Here is a 22,503-nt window from a genome sequence, read left to right as displayed (position 1 = left end):
CGTGGTCCTCGTCTGTGCCCAGCAGCAGTGCCCAAAAACAACATTGGTGTGCACTTATCTCGCGATTTGCAAGTTGACCAAATGACCATCACAACTCACTAGTTTGTTCGAGCACACTGACATCGTTTTTACACCGGTGGTCTGGGCATGCGGTTCCCGTGGTTTCAGACCACAACTGAATTCCCGATCTTCCCAGAAAATACTGTAACTGACCGGTGACCGGTCAGCGGTCACAGACTATGTTCTGGTTTTATCACAAAAGCCGGATCAATATGATCATCACACAGAAAATGAGATGTCAAAACCAAACAAAACAAAATATGCCATGTGAAGACAAGTAGACAAATCGCTCAAACAGAATGCGGTGAAGATATGGGAAGACAGATCGGCGAGATCTTATCATAGTTGCACTTTCACAGTACACAAGTGAGTGGAGCATCAGTCCCTCTAGGAGAAGGCAGACAAACAAGCACATGTTGCCATGAATGCCTCAATCTTAAGGATTGGTATTAGGCATGCAAAAAATTTCGGGGTTTTATTGAGTCCTTTAGTTGCCTCTCCTACCCCGACCGCGGAAACCACGCCCGCCACCTCGGCCACCACCTCGTCCTCCTCCCCTACCTCCACCGCCCTTGAAGTGGCCACCACCCTTCTTGCCATTGGACTTATTGCCAATCTTCATGTCCTCCGGGAGAGGAAGTATGCTGTCAACGCACTTACGGAAGCTGAAATCATCAGAGGATCCATCAACTCGTCGAACGAAGAAACAGCGGCTCTGAAACACCGGGTGGTTGCGGATCTCAAATGCTTCAATTCCTGCTCCAATTTTCCTATCGGACTCAGCATGGCCTTTCTTCAGCAGGTCTTCCAACACCATATGCTCATACTGCAAAAGTTAAGCGATTCAGCAAACTCAAGTGTGACAGTAGCAATGACAATGCAAAAAGTAAAGTGACATCTGGATAGTTTGAACCAGACAAAGTACAGTACACAAGCACATAGGCATCTGGAAGTCACCACAATTGATTACTGTGAAACTATAGTCACTTCCAGCAATGAGCTTATTTTTCTCAAGGGCAACTAGAGATGAGCTTATTGTGGTAACATAAACATCCCACTGACAAATAGTTTTATCTTCCAATTCCAAACAACGATGAAGTAAAAGATGCAAGGCTCAAGTATGCGATTATTTTGATCACATGTAGATGAAGAATCATAGTGTATTTCTTTGTAACTCATATATGTGTCAGACAGTTCAATTTATGTGCAACATATCATAATTGCAGCCTTAATCCAATACAATTTTCTTATAAGAGTGATTAGCAAACCACCTAGAGACCTTGTTCATGTATGACAGAAAACAAAGTGATCTCTTTTACCTCTACTGTTGCATACTTGCTAAAAACAGGTAGGAATAAACCAACAATTTTCTTTGATAGAGAAAAAAATTGCTACTTATGGTCTAACTCAATTTTAACAGAAAATGTTGCGAAACACCAAAGGACCATTTGGAGGTCGCAAGCTAACCAGATTTAAATTGCAAGTCATAACATAACACTTCAAGTTAAACAAACATGCCTGAAGCCCCAAATAGAGTCTGTTCTCCTTGTGGTACAACCATCCTTAAGTAAAGAACCCAGTCCCAGTTCGTCAAACACTACATGGAAGAACTCATATGGAGTCCCAACATATGAAGGCAGTGCAGCTGAAAGAGTATTAAACGTCATATGCTATTCCGTAAATGAAACTTACCATGAGAACCTAAAAGAAAAGCTAAGTGAAAGAATTATACTGTTTAAGCACTAAATCACTGGTACTACTGAACTCAACCCAACATGTCCATTCACAAAGATCATTGGTTTAGAAGTAAAATCATTGGTCTAGAAGTACCTAATATACATACGAAATGCCTAAAGCAACCTCTCCAAGCTTAATAACATCCTTGACCATGACAGATCAACCCAATGAAACTGGGGGCTCTACGGAGTATTCAACGCCATATGCTATTCTGTAAATGAAACTTGCCCATGAGAACCTAAAGAAATGCTAGGTGAAAGAAGGATAATGTTTAAGTGCCAATCACTGGTGCTAACGAACTCAACCCAACAAAGATCATTGGTTTAGAAGTACCTACCATACATACGAAATGCATAAAGCAGCCTCTCCAAGCTTAAAAACATCCTTGACAGTGACAGATCAACTCAACGAATCTGGGGGCTCTATGGAGTTTCATGCAAACTTGGCTAAATACAAGGCGAACACTCAGATTATCATGTCGAATTATTTAGCCGATTGGATCACCGGTTTCAAAGGCAAAGTACTACCTAATACGGGCACCATTATACACCACTAAAGCTAATTAAATAACCTACCAGCTTATCACTACAGCTACAAGGATAAAACTTTTATCATACCAAAGTTTAGCTACAACAACACACATCGTGACTTCGCGAGTCATCAATAAAGCAAGAAACTTTTTTTCGCGGCCAAAAACAGCGAGAGGCCGGCCACGATTGACAACCGAATCGCAACCCTCACCTTGTTGATCTCGAGCTGCGGCGCCCACGAGTGGAGCAGGGCGAAGAAGTAGTCGAACATCTCGACGCCCGTGGCGAACTCCTTGGGTCCCAGCTTCACCGGCTTCGCCTCCTCTTCCTTCGCGCCCTCCTCTTCCTCCCCCTTCGCCTCATCCTCCGCTCCCTTCGCCTCCCCCTCCCCCTCCACCTTCTGCTTCTTGGCCGCAGCTCCCTCCGCCGCCTCCTCGCCAGCAGCGCCGGCGGCGGAGTCATCCCCCTCCTCCCTCTCCCTCTTCTGACTCGGATTCGCCGCAGCCGGCTCCGCCGCCTCGGCTTCCATCGCCTCCCCACCTGCGGCAACCACCACCTCGGGTTCAGCCATGGCCGGGAGCTCGAAGAATCCGCGGAGACGGAGGCGGAGGCGGAAGTAGGGTTTTGGAGGTGTTCCAAGCGAAGCGAGAGGGTTAAGTATCACGCGAGAGAACAAAAGCGAACTCGATGCGAGCCTAGCCCATGTGGGCCCACCAGAGGAAGGCCCGGCCCAAGAGCAAAGCATCGGGTTCGCGTCTTCGCGAGGGAGGAAGGAAGGAAGCAAAATGCTGACGTGTACATAAACCGCTCGTCGGGAAAAATGCCACTCCTCCCCGCGCCGTTCCGACCTCTCGCTCCCGCCGCCGCCGCGGCCTCCGCCGCACCGCGCCGCGCCACCGCCGGAGAGGGGGGCCGCTCGTCGCTCACCGGGGCGTTCTGTTCCTAAGCATCGGCGCCGCCAGCGCCGCCGCCGTCGCCTGCAGGACGGGGTGCGCCTTCTCCCGCCGCCGCTTCCCCTTCCTCGGGTAACCTTCTCTTTCCTCTTTGCTCTTAGATTTTGTGTGGAACCCGCGAAATTGCTAGGCACGTCCGAACATGCGGCTGCTAAAAAATTGAATCGCTGAAGTATGGTACAAGAGTGTAGTTTATCCATGTTATGACATTGATGGATGTGTGAACTTTGGAGGTTAACATTGCTACGCTTTTATCTAGTTTGAATTCTATCTTCTTGTAGTGATATCTGAATGCAAAATTTCTCAGGGTAAGAGGTCTCAGCTCTGCTCGGATGGAGTCCGCTTCCACCACCGTGCCATCCATTGTTGTGTATGTGACTGTTCCAAACAGGGAAGCAGGTAGTACTTTACTGTGTTTTTGTTCTTGTTATATTGTGTGCGCATTTCATTTGTGGAACTTGCTAGGCAATATATTTCATTTCCTCCAAGATAAAGCAGTTAGAGTTGAGATTGATCTTGCACTATTTGTCTTGTGAGCATCATGTTTCTCCTTTCAATATTGTTGTTTAGCGTTTATTTTTTTGTTAATTAATTTTAGCATCTATTTCTGCCTTTTGTTTAAGCAGTCTTTAAAAGCATCATGTTTCACATCTACTGCAGGGAAGAAGCTGTCACAGAGCATCATCAGTGAGAAACTAGCTGCTTGTGTCAATATAGTGCCTGGTTTGTCACTTTGCTCATCACTTCCGTTTCTCTGACACTATATGCCTATGAACCCAGATCATATGTCAGTGTTATTGGCCCTCTGTATTCCATAGAAAACATCTTTATTACCTTCAAAAAATTTAATGGAAACACTGAAAAGGTTTAGTAGAGGTGGCAGTGTAAACGAATTAGATCAAGAAAATCCATCATATGTGGGAACAAACCCTTTTAAAGCTTTGCTTACCTTACTTTGGACTGAAACAAGAACTCTGTTGAATCACGAAATATAATGGTGCTTTGGTTGTCCAATGATTGTTGCGCTGCCCTTCCTTATGCTGTTAGGCAACAGGTGCTGTGCCAAGATTCGCAATTAGCTTGTTTCATATTATCGTTTATACTGAATTATACTGAAGTTCTGTACATTTTTCAGGCATTGAATCTGTTTATTGGTGGGAGGGAAAGGTGCGTTGTGGAAATTTACCTATAGACTGAATAGATTATTAATAGTTCTCATCTTTGTAATTCAGTGGTTTATCATTCCTTCGGATGATGTATTTCCTGCTCCTTAGCAGACCTAGGATTTAGTGATCAATAATCTGCCTTCTTGCAGGTGCAAACTGATGCTGAAGAGTTACTCATAATCAAGACTAGAGAATCTCTTCTAGATGCCTTGACTGAACATGTCAAAGCTAACCATGAATACGAGTAAGCTTCATTCAGTTTATTGATCTTGCTGTACAATCTGTCTGTTTACTATAGTTTACTTGTAACTTTTCTCCCTGAAATCTTAATGTAATTTGGTTGGCCTATTCTTTCGGCCGGCCCGGGAGAAAAATGTTCCTGTCAGATTTACTGGTAACTTGTTCATGCAGTGTTCCTGAAGTTATCGCTCTTCCCATAACTGGTGGTAACACCAAGTACCTGGAGTGGATCAAGAACAGCACCAAGGCAAACTGATCTGGCATTCACCCTGTTGTATACGCGCGCTGCAGACCCGCAGCTCAAAAATATCCAACAACATGAAGTAACTGATCGGATGTTCTCTGTTTGGCCTATGTATCACAGTGACATTTGCTGCAAGGAATATATGTGTGGTTGCCATCTTGTGAGTTCTGATGAGTAACTTGGGTCTATAATTCTGCTCACATAAAAAATCGATTCAGTACTCATACTTGTGAATTGCTGCCCTTGATTTGGTATTCTCATATGAAGTTTTTCTAGCGATGCAAATGATGAAGATCTTTAAGATCGATGTAAACATACCAATTCACACTGGTAAAACCCTGAGTACGTACGTAATCACCTAGATATAGCCCTATTGGCACATACAGATGAGACAGGCGCCCGTGACCAAGTTTTGATGTCACGTATACCTTATTGCACAGATCGGAAAGCTACAAGCCCACAAGAGGACACCGTGATTTCAGAAAGGGAAAAGAAGAGAATACATAGACTGCACAAGCCGTTCTCGTGCATTTGCTAGCAGCAGCTTGGCTCTAGATGAGATAGCGGTAGATCATCTTAATTAATCTTAATTCTTAATTAGTTGCAGGACTCCTTGGCGAAGCCGACGCGGGAGTTGGCGACGTCGAAGACGACCCGGATGTTCTGCTGCTGCAGGTTGGCGATGACGTTGACGACGGAGTTGACGTTCTGCGGCGCCTCGGCCATGGCGAGGCAGGCCAGCGGCGTGGCGCTGCTGTGGATGAGCGTGTTCTCCATCGGCAGCGCCAGGTCCACGCCGCCGTCCATGTGCACCGTCACCGCGGGGGCTCCGCCGGCGGCCACCTCGTCGGTGTTGAAGCACGTGTCGAACGCGCCCAGCGACGTGTACCCGCTCGGCGCCGCTACCTGCCGCCGGAACTCCTCCCGCAGCGCCGCGTACACCGGCGCCGTCCACCGCGTGATCACCGTGCCGGAGTCCACCACCGTGCCGGCGCCGGTGGCGGCGTCGAACGCGAACGATCCCGCGGGGACCTTCACCCACGCGTGCCCCACGCTGAGCCCCGTCACGTTCACGTAGTAGAGAGACGACCTGTGCGGGTTCCTCAGCATCGGCGTGTACCGGACGCTCCTCGGCTGCCCGCCGCCGGCGCCCAGCCGGAGCGAGCCGGAGAAGTAGTATGACCTGTAGCTCGGGAGGCAGTAGGAGAAGACGCCATTGTACAAGCTCCCGGCCTGGGAGAGCAGCGCCATGGGGCCACGCCCGAGGCCGAGCAGCCCTTGCCTTGGCATGTTCGTCGTCGGCCCCGTCACCGAGCTCACGCACCCGAACGTGTAGTTCGGGATGGCGTCCTTGCCCAGCCTCAGCGTGTCGCTGGCGAGCGCCGCCTGGAACGACGCGTCGGCGAACGGCTTGGAGAAGGCGCACGTCGGCAGCGTCGCCGGCGGCGGCGCCGCGTCGCCGCCGCCCTGCGGCGCCGGGCACGCCTGGCCCTGGAACAGCGGGCACCACGACGAGGAGCACGGGAGGGAGGCGTAGGAGGAGGAGTTGGCCGGGGCGAAGAGGCTGCTGCTCGGGCACGTGCCGCACGGCGAGCAGTGCGCCCACGTCGCGTCGGCGCTGGTGTCGAGCGCCAGCAGCAGCTGCTGCGACGGCGAGCCGAGGCCGGCCCGGACGACGTAGGACGGGGGGGCCTGGCCGGAGGCGACGGGGGCGGAGGAGACGCCGGCGGTGGCTGCCTTGGAGGAGAGGAAGAGGAGGCGGGCGTCGTCGTCGCGGGCGAGCGCGATGATGGACTCGAGCGGGGACGGCGACGAGGGGTGCACGTTGTGGTACACGGAGAGCTCGGCGGCGGCGGCGGCGACGGTGGCGGCCAGGAGGAGGAGGAGGAGAGGGATGGTGGTGGTGGCCGCCATGGCAATGGAGCTCTCCTGGCTAAGCTAGCTTGCTTGCTAAGAGAGTGTCACTGAGGGGAGTGAGGATTGTGACTGAGCGAGCTGGGTTTATATAGGGTTTCTGGCTGTTGATCCTGTAGTCTTTGGCGCCGATCGATTGAATGGTTTGAGCTTAATTACGGCGGCACGGACAACATGACGGGCTAATAGCGCACATTCAAATCATTAAGTACTACTCTAGTACTCTGTCCAAAAGAAAAATAAAATCTCTAACATAAGTAGTATCTAGGTTCGTAGTTAGAATTGGACTTGTTTTTGTTTTTAGAGACGAATGGGTATTTTAAAAATTTTGAAATATATTTATTTTTTGACAATGAACTTTCGTAAATAGTTTCTGTAAAAACAGATTATTTATTGGCTTGAAAAAACGTGCTCACGAAAAAGAGAGATACCATAAGCTAATAAGTTCATCATTATTAAGGTCTCCTTTGATTCAAAAAAAATTCATAAAAATTTTAGAGGATTTCATCCCTGTAGAAATTTTTCCTATATAGCCATTTGAATCAAATGAGTGAAATCTTTTGGAATCCTATAAAATTCCTATAGAATGTCTAATGCCACGTAAATTTTGGAGGAAATCTAACACGAGGTTCTACCTCATGGAAATCGTCCTTTGAGTTTTTATCTCTCCTCTAATTCCTGCGTTTTTTCTGCGGTCCAATCAAACGGTCATTACTGTGTTTTTCTTATGTTTTGCAATCATCTATTTTACTCTTACATTCATATCAAATTTTTGTGTTTTTTCTATTATTACATTTTCTCAATCATGCGATTTAAAGGGGCCTTAAGCTTTTAGGACCATTTATATATTAATTTGAGTTAATAGTATCGCCGATGATTTTTACAGAACACGTTAATTTGAAAAAGAAATAAGTCTTTAGGATTAACTTGCTTATACTCTTATAGACATATAGTTGTTTCTTAAGTTTAATTGTTTTTCGAAGGTTATAGTTTAATTAACCGTTTGACCAAGCACATACGGACACCATCTTGGCATCTTTTGACTAACCTAACACATGCTCAAAGAATGTGAACTTTGGTCGTTGGTATTATGCCCTCACAACTCCACCGCCGTACAGTTCGATGCTTTACTATTTACCTCAATCATCATCTCATGGTGGTAGTAAATAAATTATGATAAGGTCTTGATTTTTGAACAATGTTCTGCTTCTCCCTTGGAGTAGAAAGATTATTTGGGATAAGAATCTCTCACTAGACAAAAATTGTCACAAGAACAATGATTAATTATGGAGAAGCAAAATACTGGCTTATCACATGCAAAATTGTAGTGGAGTGAGATGCACAGAACCAAATTGACCCTTTTAATTACTTAGTTAAGCTGAGACAGCGAGGAAGACAGATTAAGGAAGTTAAACACGCCTAGGAGTGCGACCAAAAGTCACAAAGATGGGCAAGAATATTGTACCACATCCTGTCAAAGTTTTTGTCCGGCCACTGCAGGTAAAACCTGACGAAATCCTTGATTCCTGACACGTCCTGAGACAGCTTCTTCACGGGTCAACAAGGACAAGGATCATCACACCCTGTCGACGAATCACCAGGTGTGTCTTAGCTTAGTTATCAACCAATCAACAACCGTTGAGTGTCTGTTAATAATTACTGTTAATTTGCATTATTCTCTGGGTCATTGGCTGTGACCGGCGATCAGGTTAACTTGTTTAATTATTAACTTGGATGTGTACAAATAACATCAACGTAGATGCTCGCATCCTGGTATTTTCTGCAGTCTGCAGAAACATGTGATCCGAATGATTTGTTCAAGGACCACGATCCATTGGTGAGTAACGCATGCTTGTACGTGTTGATAACCACACTTCCTATAGAGGGGTATCTTAGAAAGATATTTAAGGCTTTTTTTAGGAGGAGCTTTTAGCTTTTTTATCCATATTTTTTATAGCTGTATTAGTTACATAATTAAAAGGATAACTTTGTATAATTCAGAAAATTTATAAGAAATTAGAAGTTGGTTTTCCAATTTCTTCATATTCTCGTCCGCTGCTTCTCAAGATATAAAACGTAACCTACATGCCTATTCCTCCTACAAAGTAACATATGCATGTCTGCCATGTCCGACTCTCTGACTCTCATCCTGTAGTATATGTAATTGAGATGCACTTGATAGTGTAATAGTAGTCGGCGTGTGGTTTCAACTCTGAGGTTTTATGTTCAATCCCTAGCCCTCTCACAATTTCACATCCCTCCAAATCTCTTTTTTTTTTCTCTCTTTCAGTACATGTATTTGCTTCCTCACAATTAATCTCCTTTTATTTTCTTTCAGTACATGTATTTGCTTCCTCACTATTAACTAGCTAGGGAAATATTGATGTGGACTATGGATATTTTCTCGGTGAATCTATTGTGCTGTGACGCCTACAGATCCAAATGTGTACAAATCCCCGTTCCTCCACGCGTGATTCCGCGGCCTCCTTTCTTTGGGGGTTGGATTCTACTGCTCGTCTGTTCCTTCTTCACGAGCAGCCAGCGGCATCACGTCCCATCCCTTCCATCCAGCTCGGCATGCATTGCGTGCGCACGTAAAAAGTGTACTACGCAGCCGCGAGCGGATGGCCCGTGCATTGCTGTACTCAGCGCGCAGATGGCTAAGTAACCTTCTTCTCAATATAAATGCATCTGCGATAGAACTTGAGATATCCTACGATTACGAATCTGCATATAGTTATTTGTCCAGATTTGTATTTGTAGAACTATAAATCTAAATCTAAATAGTTGCTTGATCAGATTTATAGTCGTAAGATATAACACATCTCGCACTAGGTATATTTATATTGTAACAAAGGAAGTATTGACTTGCTAATTGATGAGAATCTAAAAATACACTTAGCTTTTTTTTCTTTACTTTTTTTTTTAGATTTTACAACTCAAGTATCTTAGAGGCTTCCATCGTTTGTCCTATAACTTATTAGCCGCTGCCACCTAAAAATTAATCTTAGAGTTCATTTTGATTTTCTTTTTCATTGTAGTTGTAGTTTATTTTTCAAAGTTGACTTTAAATTTATTAAGAATATATATATATATATATATATATATATATATATATATATATATATATATATATATATATATATATATATATATATATATATATATATATATATATATATATATATATATATATATATATATATATATATATATATATATATATATATATATTAAATTTGTTTGGTGCTCCATGGTGCCCGGGCACCATTGTTGAAATTGAGTATATACCCAATTCAAATGAGTATGAAACTTTTTCAATTACTTAGGTATTAACATTAACTACTTTACTAACTAGTTCAAAGCATGTTTGTACTGAATTTGAACTTGTTTTTGTTAGATTTTGATTCTAGGTATATAGCATCCATACATATAATTAGTTAGGTATGTAATCATGGATTGTGAAATAAAGTTAAATTTGAGTTGTTTTGTTGATAGGTATAGATATGAATCGAATTATTATAACTAGGTATATACTCACAATTTGAAAATTTTGAAAAATTTGAGTGATTTTGTACATTAGATACCATGGTGCCCTATATATATATATATATATATATATATATATATATATATATATATATATATAAAACTACCCATAATTTTTTTTGGCGAATCAGTGGTAACTAGCATTTATGTGAGAACTGCTTAGGAGAAATTAAAATTCTAGAACAAGCAGTTGTCCGAAAACTCTCCTATCGTCCTGGCAGAAGAGAGCACAGCTGACAAACGCAAATTGTACCTTCAAAAGTGCCTTGCAAGCAGGCAACATCAACAAGCCAGCCAGCCAAACGAACAAACCAGCAGTCAACGGTGCAGGACGCTACTGAAATTCAGCACGAAGATCGTCGTCCATCCGTGGCAAGCATCGTTCCCGGCCATGGCTATGTACAAGGTTTAGCCACTTATCAGCAAATTAATTAGCAGGAGAAGCAAGGATAAGGAACATAGACAGATCTTCCTACATCTATTAATGCATCTATCTCGTGATCGAATTGTCGGTGAGAGTAAGCCCAAAACCCTCCCCTGTTTCCTCCTAACACAAACAGAACAAATCTATACTCCATATATTAATCTAACACATATCTGCTAATCTTCGGGAGGCCAACTGTACGTCAGTTTGCTACTCCATTTTATATTACAAGTTATTTCAGGTTTGTCCTATGTTAAATATCAACTATATTTGTAGAAAAAAAAGTAGAATATCTATAGTACCAAATTATCTCATCAATTATAAACCTATAATTGAATAACATTTTTTAAGTAAGTTTGTTTCTTGCTGAAAATGCTTATACAATTTTTAAAATTTTAGTTAATTTGAAAGACGTTTGATTTAGAACAAATTTAAATGACTTGTAATACGAAACAGAGGGAGTACAGTTGGTTCCCTATGCTTCCAAAGGGAGCAGGTTCACGGGCACCTTGTTCCTTGCGGGTTGCGGCGAATTAGCGATGCACGCAGAGTTGCAGACAAAGCTCGCCTTGGATCGTTCTAATCCACGGCTAATAATGCAGTTTTGTTCTACGTGCGAGCCTCGCTTGCATGCGTCCATGCGGTCGCAGGGATCAGATCCAATCCCGTGCAAAAGCTCATGGGAGGATGCAGTTTTATCCAGATGTAGTACAGCTCATCTGAATTTCCTGCCACTTCATCTGCAGTGCAAATGGGTTCTGAACCCATAGGTTATGATGCTTTGAGCTTGCGGCAAATGGGTTGGAAAAGCCAATCGTTTTCTTCTTTTTTTTTTCATTCAGGAACTCTCAAATTCAATCAATCCTAGCTTTTTTTTTTTTTGAAATAAGCAAAAAGGAATGCCTGATATGACTATATGGAGCATGGAGCAGTTTTGTACGTACAAGATTTGCACAAGGCACAATCCTGGTTCGTGCTCAGATTTGAACACAAGATTTATATTTGTTTCCGTGTCTCTGACAGGTCAAAATGCTTCACTGGCGTTGGCACCAGCCAAATGATCATACATAAAATTCCATGATGCGAATACAATCGTATATCTACAAATGCAATCAAACCCTGACGTTTTCACAAGCCCTACAATATTAAGCGGCACTGATAAACAGCCAAGTGGACAGACACCACGACAGAATAGAATGATGGAGAAATGGGAAACTCATACAACAGGGTGTTCGTCCTACAGACGGCCGATGGATTTCAGCGAAGTGAGGTCTTGCCGGCGAGATGGAGCAACGCCTGCTTGTGGTAGGCGGCGCGGAGCTTTTTGTACTTCTGAACAAAGGTTGGGAGGTCAATGTCCTTCTCCAGGAACTTCTGGTGCAGCTCCTCCGACTCCTCGTCCAACTTTGCCATCGATTCTGAGCAAGCACCGAAGCAATTCATGAAAATGTCAGCGGTTGCGGTTGGGTGTTTGAAAAATTAAATTACATGGTTGGACTTCAAACAATGACAGAAGCATAAATCAAGGTTTCACGAAATGGAACTAACATAGACGCCACTATGACGCTAGTACCAGTCCTAGCCTGATCATTGGCCGGTTACAGAAGGGTAGTGCATTCATAGCAAACAATAGATACATACAAAACATGCCCATGATTCGGTGCACTAATTCACATAATGTATTCAACTACAAATAATAAAGCACAGACTCTTATTAAAATACACAGCAAAAATGATGCAGATGCAGCTGTTCAGAACCCTTACTTTGGAGCTTGTCGAGCAGTGCAGCAGGAGAATATGACCTCATAATCTCATCCTTTTGCCTTTCCAACTCAGCCAACCTATCTTGAGCAGCAGCTAGTTCTGTAGTTCTTATAATGGTGCACTGCACAATAATAAATGCGATTTGAATCTCAGGAAAAAAAATTGAAACGCAGACAAAATCCATTATTATAGCATTAACTGTATTTAAAGTTCGTTTAACAATGAACATCATGGCTACAGTAGCTTATAGTTTCTGAGATGGAGGTCACAGTACTAAACCTGATTCCTGAGCTCCAAGATCCGTTGCTCTTTTTCCAAATTTTCTCCTGTAAGTTCAGAAGATCCAACCATATTTGATTTAGAAACAGTAGTAACTAACAAGTTGTTTATATCTTTTTCATAGTTAAGACAATCCAATAAAAAAGCATTGCATGCCGATAACAGAAACACGAATAACTCACTTGCAAGTTGCACTGTCTCCTTTCTAAGCTCATCGCGTAACTGAACATTAAGAAAGAACAAGAAGTGAGCAAATTGACAAGAGGTCTAGCATTCAGACAAGTCAACTATCTAAGGTTAAAAGCAGCACCGAATATAAATTAAAGAATAATCACCCACATTAATGCCCAAATCACAGGAGATGTGCCACAGCCCAAAGCCTCAAATATGAGGCCAGAAAAAGAAAAAGAAAAATAATTGGAGCATATAGTTTGGAGTTTCCTGTGTATCTTTAACTACTGGAGGAAATACAGAAACATCTAAGTACAGCCACCAATACAAATTTCAAACACCTGTGTACTCAGCAACAAAACTTACGTTGTTCTGGGTTTTAACTTGATCGAGTGAATTGAAGAAAGCATTATATGCCTCTTTGTCTTTCAACAGCCTCTGCAACTCATCAACACTGCAGAAAAAAGGACAGTATTATATACAGCAGTTTTGCATTCCAAACAAGCATGCTCACAAGGAATAGTGTGAAAAACACATGTAGTAAAGGTGGCGATTATAAAAAGCAACCCAACCATACATAATCACTTCTTTTAGCATTTATATACATCCCTTCTGAATTGCACAAATTGTCGTGCCCTCTGAAAAGCTAGGGATTCTTCATTCATTACCAATTGATAGAATATAGAATATCAGCCATGATATCATTATTGCAATTAAAAATTCATTACTCTAATATTATTAGTTAGATTCTAGTGACTCTCTTTTAGTACTAATATAAACACTAGAATATGTAAAATACCATGGTAAAAAGTAACAAGGCTGTTGCAATTTTAACCCACAGTATAGATAAGATAAGGCATAATACAATGAAACTTCGTATACAGGAAGCTACAAGCAACTTATCAAAAAAAGGTTAGCTGCTGACCTTTTGTCCTTTAACCGAGCAATTATCCCTGCAGCCTCAGCTGGAGATGGTTGAGCACGCGATGAAGACTGGGAATTATCAGAAGCTCTTTGATGTGGACCAACATTGGAAGAGCTTGGTGTGGATGGATGTGAAGATGAACCAACTACAGACTGAGGGTACCAAGGTTGCGTAGGGTTGTCCTGGAAATTTGGATCAGGTTGCTGCTGCTGCGAGTTGCTGCTGGCAAGCATTCAGCAGAAACAAAGACAGTAAGCCAGAGGAGCTCGTTTTTCAGGAAAGCTTAAGGCAATAAGTGAATCATATTAAATAGCCACGTTAATTTACTTATGCTAAAAATTAAATTCAGCGTAACTGAAGACCCAACCATAAGAAATAACAGAGTAGCTGAGTGGTGGACACTGTTCGGATGATAAAATAAACTTTTGGAACAAAAGCAAAGCAATTTTTTGAGCATCAATATCTGAAGGCTTTTTAGTATAGAAAGAAACTAAGGATTACGAATCACATCAAGCCTGCTGGCTGGCACTGATCAACAAATACAATACTTTCTACCAAATAAAAGAGGAAGCTCAGTTTATAGAATACAAATGCTATGCGAGGAAAGGTTAGGAACAGACATAAGAAGAACAAACGAAAAAAGTATTGCTTTCAGTAAAAATAACATACCCAAAAAGAGGAAATCTCCAGCTCATTGTACTAGAGCAATCTGCATAAAAAGAAATAGCAGGTTACATATGTTCCAACAGTTGGTGGTAATCAATAAGCTGTACATGCATATAGATTCTAACGGAAAATAACTAGTAGATGGTAATCGCTAACGCCAATGCCAGACTAATTGTTGGTTGCATCAGAAAAATAAAAGGAAGAAGAATGGATCAAATCTAGAACAAATTGAAATCAAACCCCTCAACGCAGAGTTCCTATTGACTATTGTCAAAAAACGATATACTTGTGATAAGTCTCATGTTCGGTAGGACGCGTTTTCTACTCCAAAATTACTGCCTGCGTAATCAAATCAAAATGCCAAGCATTTGGATGGCAAAATGTTCTGTAGGCTACGGCTTGCTTCTACTCTCAAATTGCCTAGATACCGTAGAGCGGTTAATCCATCACTGAAGATTACCATGAGCTGCTGATAACTAACTAACTTGGGTGTGACTTTCAAGAAGTCATCAGAACAACAGCATAAAAACGTGTCCCCCACTCCCCCCCAAAAAATTCCTTGTAAAACCTGTCTTGCAAAACTAATTCCTCTACCTGAATCACAATCGCCGAACGGATTCGACAACTTTAACGGGATCGTGAAACAAACCACAGCACCGGTTTTGGATCGAGGGCAGACACAAACCTGCCGAGATCAGCCTCGAAACCGAGTTGCCGGTGCGGGCGGCGCTCAGGGACGGCCGGCGAGGGTCGCGGAGGCCTGGTCTCACCGCCGCGAGGTGGCGGGGAGGGGAGCGCGTCGCGTTCGCGTTGCTTCGGGTGGGAGCAAGCGAAGCAGCGATGGACGGTGGCCGGCTTGTCGAAGGAGAATAAGCAATTGGGATTTGGGGGAGAAGAAGAAGAGAGAGAGGAGGCGAGAGGCGACGCGGAGTCGGACGCGGACTGGGCCGTGGGGAGAGGATAGGTGGGCTTTCTGTTGGGCCGTGTAACCTCTGCGACTTGGGTTTTGTTTGTGTTTGCATCACTGGGCCCCGGATAGGAGAATGTGTAGGGAGAAGTGGTCCAAAACGTCGAGAACGGTAGCATTTGTTCGAAACGATTTTCGGTCAGTCGAACAATTGATCATATTAGCAATTTATTACTTCCTCTGTTACAAAATATTTGACGCCATTGACTTTTTATCATATGTTTGACCGTTCGTCTTATTCAAAAAATTTAAGTAATTATTAATTCTTTTCCTATCATTTGATTCATTGTTAAATATATTTTTATGTAGGCATATAATTTTACATATCTCACAGAAGTTTTTGAATAAGACGAACGGTTAAACATGTGCTAAAAAGTCAACGGTGTCAAACATTTCGAAACGGAGGGAGTATTACGATAGAAATATGGTGTTTAAAAGTGAATAGAAAAAACAAAATTTCTATTTGACTAAAAAAATCAAGAACATATATATTATTTATACGAAAAATGATGCTTGATCGGTAGAGAATTTCAGCGAATGTTTTCATTATTAAGAAAGTGTCGTCCAATCATCACTAGATGTGTGTTTATGACATGTTTATCAGGGATTTAGCTCAATCTGATCTCACGAGCATAGTCTAGATCGAGTGGAGTTGTGAAGCAGCTCGGAGATCGTTCAATCATGGTGATCTCGAAGAAGTTGAGTTGTGGGAAATCGTTCGATCAAGGTGATGTTGGAGTTGACGGCACAATCAAATATCGAGATCAAGGCTGAGGGGGAAGTGGGAAGTGAGTCGTAGTGCCCGGTGAGGGAGACAGCGTAGGTACGTAATTAGAGCTAGCTAGTAAGCTAAGTACGGCGCCGTCGATTAAACACCATAAAACCACGGCGGCACACGTACGACCGATCAATATTCGATCGATTTACCTTCATCTTGTAAGGACACGATAGGAGCATCAATTCCTCCGGAGACAATCTCAGATCGAAGGGGCGATCGTTAACGAAAGCGCGAGATTAATTTTATCAGCTCTCTAGTGTGATTCTCTCTGGTATATGCTGAGTATCATTCGTAAGTCGCAACCCACCGTAAGCTATGCAATCTTATAACTATACTAATTTTAGTGTTGATCCATGTTAATCATACAGGAACCACCTATATATTTATCGACAAATTTTCTTTTAAAAATTTGATAGATATAATTATAGTACAATCGCAATGTAATTACACTGTAACTTGCATGTAACTACAGTATAACTTGTATATAACTTTCACGTAATTTTGAATCATTAGATCTATTACAAGATTTGTTCTAGTGACGAACAAAAAGATCACAGTACACACGTATATGAAAGGATTTGTTCCCACGACCTCGATTTTACCGAAATAACATGTTACGGAGAGATTTTTGAAAGTTACATACAAGTTATATTATAGTTACAGTGTAATTACATACAAGTTACAGTATAATTACACTGCGATTGTACTGTAATTACATCTGTTAAATTTTTGGAAGAAAATTTGTCGACAAATATATAGCAAAATTGAATCATATATATCCTTCCTTCCTTATATAGTGTGGTTGCATCTCCACATTTTTCTTTTATTTTTCACCGGTCCATTGACTGTAACAGTAACCGCGTCGCCCTAGCACGATACGGCACCACCTTAGACTGTGGTCTTGACATGTGGGCCGACATGGCACGGTCCGATATAGGTGATGTGGCGTGTTAGGTTAAGCCACCCATTTGGCCTGCTATATAACAGGTGGGTGCTTGGTTACCAGGTCACAATTTACCACCCCTAAAATTAGGTGAGTTTAATTTTATTAGCAGTTGTTTGGTTGTGGTCGCAGTTAGTAGCGAGAGTATCTTTCAATAAATTGGATCTCACGCGTTATTAGTAACATAAAACGTGTATCAAGATCATGTTAGCCTTGCTAACATGTGATTAAGAATTTAATCATTTCAACTTAAATAAACGTGACGATAATATTTATTGATAAACGGTGACCTGAACGAACCACCTACTCCTAAATTTGTTTGCAACACTCCACCAACCCGTCTTCCAGGCTCCAACACGGCAACACCTCATCACACCGCCTAGCTACTGCATCGTCCACGCATCAATCCATCGGTCAGTACGTTGTCCCTCCTGACCTCCCTGTTCCTCGATTCCTTCCTCCATCCTCCCGAGAAAAACCACCCAAAACAGTTTCTTCGGCGAGAGCTCAAAATAGGATACTCCTACCCCTAGCTACTCTACAAAAGCTCATCAATTTCTGAACGATAGCAGGAGGCTTTGCCGTCATAGAAAGAAATGGACGGACGATGGACCGACTGATGCCAACGTACCCCTCTTCCACCCCCCCTTCCCCTCCTCTCTCCTCTCTCATGGCTATGTTTAGGGCATTTGACCGGATGTCAGAAGTCCTCTCTCCTCTCTCATGGCTATGTTTAGGGCATTTGACCGGATGTCAGAAGTCCTCTCTCCTCTCTCATGGCTATGTTTAGGGCATTTGACCGGATGTCAGAAGGAGTTTTCGGACACGAATAAAAAAACTAATTTTATAACTCGCCTGGAAACCGCGAGACGAATCTTTTAAGCCTAATTAATCTGTCATTACCACTTGTGGGTTACTGTAGCACTTATGGCTAATTATGGACTAATTAAACTCAAAAGATTCATCTCACGAATTCCTCCCTAACTGTGCAATTAGTTTTTTCATTTATCTATATTTAATACTTTATGCATGTGTCCAAAGATTCGATGTGATGTTTTTAGAAAAAAAATTTGGGAAACTAAACGGGCCTAATAGTTCCAAAGTTTTCTTTTTCCAAACTTCTAACTTTCCATCACATCAAACCTTTCATACACACACAACTACTGTTCTATCACATCGTACCAATTTCAACCAAACTTCCAAACTTCAGTGTGAACTAAACACAGCCTAAGAGTTGATTCTTTTAATCCCTCCATCCTAAAATAAATTTAATTTTCTACATATATCAATACTCCCTCCGTCCTAGAATATAAGGGGCTATTGAGTTCCTAAAAACATCACATCAAATCTTTAGACACATGTATGTAGCATTAAATATAGATAAAAAGAAAAACTAATTGCACAGTTTGCATGTAAATCTCGAGACGAATCTTTTAAGACTAATTAGTCCATGATTAGGCATAAAAGTGCTACAGTAACCCACGTGTACTAATGACGGCTTAATTAGGCTCAAAAGATTCGTCTCGCGGTCTCCAGACGAGTTACGAAATTAGTATTTTTATTCGTGTCCGAAAACCACTTCCAACATCCGGTCAAACATCCAATGTGACACCTAAAAATTTTTATTTCACCAACCAAACAGGTCCTAAGAAATTTTAGGGCTGGACACGGTTATTAAGAAAGTAGGTAGAAGTAAGTGGTTGAGGGTTGTGATTGGTTGGAAAGAGAATGTTGGTGCAGAAGTTGTTATATTTTGAGACAAATCCTGATGGCTAAAAATTGTTATATTTTGGGACGGAGGGAGTATAAAGCTTAAAACAGAATACCATATTTATTAAATCCTAATACAGTCATTTTCCAGTACTTTATCTGCTTCCGATATATTTTTTAATTTTCATGAATTTTGATGTAATGATTATTAAAAATAAACTTATTTTAAGATAAATGAATGAAACTTACTCCTAAATTTTATTATAGGACGAAGGGAGTTACTTTTATTCTTCAGTAGCTCATTTTGTAGATTACGGAGTTTTCGGTAGCTTATATTTTTTAGGACCGAACATTTCAGAAGAAACTCACTACTACAGGATTGATTATCCTGGACACCACCCCATTTTATTTCCATGCGGTCCGTAAGTCAGACTGCACGGAAAAATGGTGGGAGCGTCGCCCGCACACGAAAATCAATTTTTGTGTGCAGGTGACTTAACAGGCCCACACGTGAAAATAACCCTATTTTCGCGTGCGGGCCTCCTAATCCACCCGCACAGAAAAATAGTCGTCCCTCCCATCCTATTCAAAATTTTCCTCTCTCTCCCCGCGGCCCCTTCTCTCCTCTCTCTCCCTTATCTTCTCACCTTCCTTCTCCTCCACTCATTTTCCTCCCTCTTTCTCTCACCTTCTTCTTCAGTTGCCTCCTTCTCCACAACCCACAGGCGGGACGGCGGTGAGCTCGGCGGCGGCGGGCGGACGTGGGGAGGCGGCGGCTGGCGTAGACGGGATGGGCGGCCCGCAGCTCCTCCCCTCCCCTCCCCAGCAGCAACTCCGGCGCGCGGGCGGGCGATGACGGGCGAGGAGCCGCGGCTCCTCCCCTCCCCGGCGGCGACGGGAGCGCGCGGGCGGTGGATCCGGCGGACGGGAGGGCGATGACCGGCGGCCGCGGCTCCTCCCCTCCCCAGTGGCGACGGGAGCGCGCGGGCGGTGGATCCGGTGGGCGGGAGGGCGGGCAACGACGGGCGGCCCGCGGCTGTCCCTGCCCGGATCCGACGGCAGCGTTCCTCTCCTGCCCTTCCCCGCTCGAGGGCGACGACGACGAGGCGGGAGCGGCGGCGGCGACCACAATGACGACGATGACGACGACGAGGAGGGAGGGCTCTCCTCTCCCTACTTTCGCGAGGCGACGACCGGGCGGGTGCGGCGAGGCGGCGGCGGCGAGGGCCGACGGCAACCGGCCCCCACACGCCCGGATCCGGCGGCGGCGGCCGTCCCTCACGGCGGTGAGGGTCGGCGGCGGGCGCGACGATGTCGACGACGAGTTGCGGCGGCCGGTTCGCTTGCAGGCCGGCGGGCGGGCGACGATTTTTCTTTTTTTTTGGTTTTTTTTATTCCGTGTGGGTGGTATAGTATGACCGCACGGGATAATCGATTATCCCAAGCGGTCCTTCCGTCCGCACGCGAAAATACTGATTTTCACAGACAGCGGTGTGCAGGCGGGTCAAATGACCGCACGGAAAAATGGATATCCCCGTATGGCAAAATGAGTTACGTAGTAGTGACTGTAGCTGTCAAAGGATCTGTTTAATTTGAGGAGCCTCTGACAGCTACGATTTCTTCTAGGTTCTCACTCGTTACTTTTTAGAATTTGGAGAATTCTGTAATATATCTCTAGGCCCTTTAACAACTGTCAACTAAAATGTTGTAGTCGAGGAATATACAAAAGTACAACTAAAATCCAGAAGCCAGAAGCTATTTATTTTCAGCTCATCTCATCTTTTGTTTTTCAGAATCTACAAACATGCCATAGGCTGTGTTTAGTTCATCCCCAACTACCCCAAACTTTCAAGTTTCCATCACATCACATCACATTCAAAACTTTTCTACACACATAAATTTTCAACTTTTCCCAAACTTCCAACTTTTTTTAGAAACTAAACACATCCTATGGAGTGGGACAACTGCAGTTTCTTCTAAAATACTCCCCTTTTCTAAAATATAAGTATTTTTAGTACAGTGATAACCCAAACATTTTAAACTTTAACCATTAATAGAAAAAAGATCAATCATGAAAAAAAATGATGTTACTGGATTTATCATCAAACAGACTATCATAGTATGTAACTCTTTTTATTTAAATCATCTTACTTTTATAGATATTGTTGGCAAAGTAGCATCTCGAAAACCGTGTCAGGGTCCAAAAATGCTTATATTTTGAGGTGGATGGAGTAACAAGTTTCCCAAACAATTAAGCTTTTCGTCCAGATTCTAAGAAGTTGAAGTCAGAGTCTAAAAAACAAACTAGAAGTATAAGGTGTGAAACCTAGTTTTTTAGATTATCAGAAGATGACTATCAAATGCTCCCTCCGTCAAAAAAAAAAAGCAACCTAGAGCCACATCTCCTTCTAGTAGTACAACGAATCTGAACAACCCTCCTAGATCCACATCTCCTCCTAAATTGTCTTTTTTTTTGGACGAATCAGGGAGTACTCCATATGTCAAAAAAGAATTCAACTCTACGGATGAATCTGAACATATAGATTTTCTTTTAATAGAAAGAGTATAATTACTCCATCTGTAAAAAAAAAAACCACTAACTTAGTTAAACCTATTTGATGTGATTGATTTTTTTTAACGAAGTGAGGAGGGTGTTTGGGAAACAGAGACTTATTCCAAGTCTCTGTCACATCGAATGTTTGGATACTAATTTAGAGTATTAAACATACTGTAATTATAAAACCCATTCCATAACCTTGGACTAATTCGCGAGACGAATCTTTTGAGTCTAATTACGCCATGATTTGACAATGTGATGCTACAGTAAACTTTTCATAATTATGGATTAATTAGGCTTAAAAAATTCGTCTCGCATATTAGCTCTTATTTATGAAATTAGTTTTTTTTATTAGTCTATATTTAATACTCTAAATTAGCGTCAAACATCCGATATGACATGGACTAAAAAGTTTTAGCCTCACCTAAACACCCCTTAATTCTTAAAATTTTAAGCTCTTCGAAATAGTTCCGAAGGCTCTTGAACCCAGAACTATGTGACTTTTCAAAATGTCAAAAGTTGCAGGGGCAATGGCGTGGAGGGAGGGTACACTAGTCCCTGCGTCCCCAGGGGATGTTTAGATATACAGTTGTAAAGTTTTAGCGTGTCACATCGGATATTGTATTATGGTGTTGTATGGGTTGTTCGGGCTCTAATAAAGAAACTAATTACATAATCCGTCAATAAACCGCGAGATGAATTTATTAAACCTAATTAATCCATCATTAGCAAATGTTTACTGTAGTATCACATTATCAAATCATAGAGCAATTAGGCTTAAAATTTTCGTTTCACAAATTAGTCGTAATATGTACAATTAAATTTTTTTCTAAACCTATATTTAAAACTTTATAGAGATGTTCAAACGTTCGATATGATATGGTGAAAATTTTTAAGTTGAGATCTAGACGGGGCCTGAGTCCTAA

At 42.6% G+C, this 22,503-nt stretch overlaps 3 protein-coding genes and 1 pseudogene across 5 annotated transcripts; 1 reads left to right on the top strand and 3 right to left on the bottom strand.

The window, feature by feature from the left end:
* Positions 1-292: 292 nt before the first annotated feature.
* LOC4331875 (protein EMBRYO DEFECTIVE 514) lies at positions 293-2,953 on the bottom strand. Its single transcript, NM_001417292.1, has 2 exons — positions 2,539-2,953; positions 293-886 (listed from the first exon to the last, which is right to left on the bottom strand). The coding sequence occupies exons 1-2, from the start codon at positions 2,896-2,898 to the stop codon at positions 548-550; spliced, it is 699 nt and encodes a 232-aa protein (NP_001404221.1). The 5' UTR covers positions 2,899-2,953; the 3' UTR covers positions 293-547.
* A 217-nt stretch (positions 2,954-3,170) lies between these two features.
* Positions 3,171-5,215, top strand: LOC9267187 (protein CutA 1, chloroplastic-like; annotated as a pseudogene). Its single transcript, NR_184443.1, has 6 exons — positions 3,171-3,352; positions 3,588-3,679; positions 3,941-4,003; positions 4,416-4,447; positions 4,596-4,690; positions 4,858-5,215. The product of NR_184443.1 is annotated as a protein CutA 1, chloroplastic-like (transcript).
* On the bottom strand, positions 5,152-6,908 carry LOC4331874 (aspartyl protease 25-like). Its single transcript, NM_001417286.1, has one exon. It carries the CDS (start codon positions 6,842-6,844, stop codon positions 5,528-5,530), a length of 1,317 nt encoding a protein of 438 aa, NP_001404215.1. The 5' UTR covers positions 6,845-6,908; the 3' UTR covers positions 5,152-5,527.
* Positions 6,909-11,749: 4,841 nt separating this feature from the next.
* LOC4331873 (vacuolar protein-sorting-associated protein 37 homolog 1) lies at positions 11,750-15,493 on the bottom strand. Of its 2 annotated transcripts, none has more exons than XM_015773164.3 (8): positions 15,308-15,493; positions 14,626-14,665; positions 13,957-14,178; positions 13,398-13,485; positions 13,043-13,082; positions 12,861-12,907; positions 12,582-12,702; positions 11,750-12,235 (listed from the first exon to the last, which is right to left on the bottom strand). In XM_015773164.3, the coding sequence occupies exons 2-8, from the start codon at positions 14,649-14,651 to the stop codon at positions 12,075-12,077; spliced, it is 705 nt and encodes a 234-aa protein (XP_015628650.1). In that variant the 5' UTR covers positions 14,652-14,665; positions 15,308-15,493; the 3' UTR covers positions 11,750-12,074. The 2 variants fall into 2 exon arrangements, with proteins under 2 accessions (XP_015628650.1, XP_015628652.1); XM_015773166.3 differs by having other exon boundaries at positions 13,957-14,175.
* Positions 15,494-22,503: the final 7,010 nt, after the last annotated feature.

Source organism: Oryza sativa, chromosome 3 (genome assembly GCF_034140825.1).
Source record: "Oryza sativa Japonica Group chromosome 3, ASM3414082v1".
In the NCBI taxonomy this organism is placed as follows: domain Eukaryota; kingdom Viridiplantae; phylum Streptophyta; class Magnoliopsida; order Poales; family Poaceae; genus Oryza; species Oryza sativa.
Note: the sequence above shows the minus strand (reverse complement) of the source record. Positions and strands in the feature narration are given on the sequence as shown.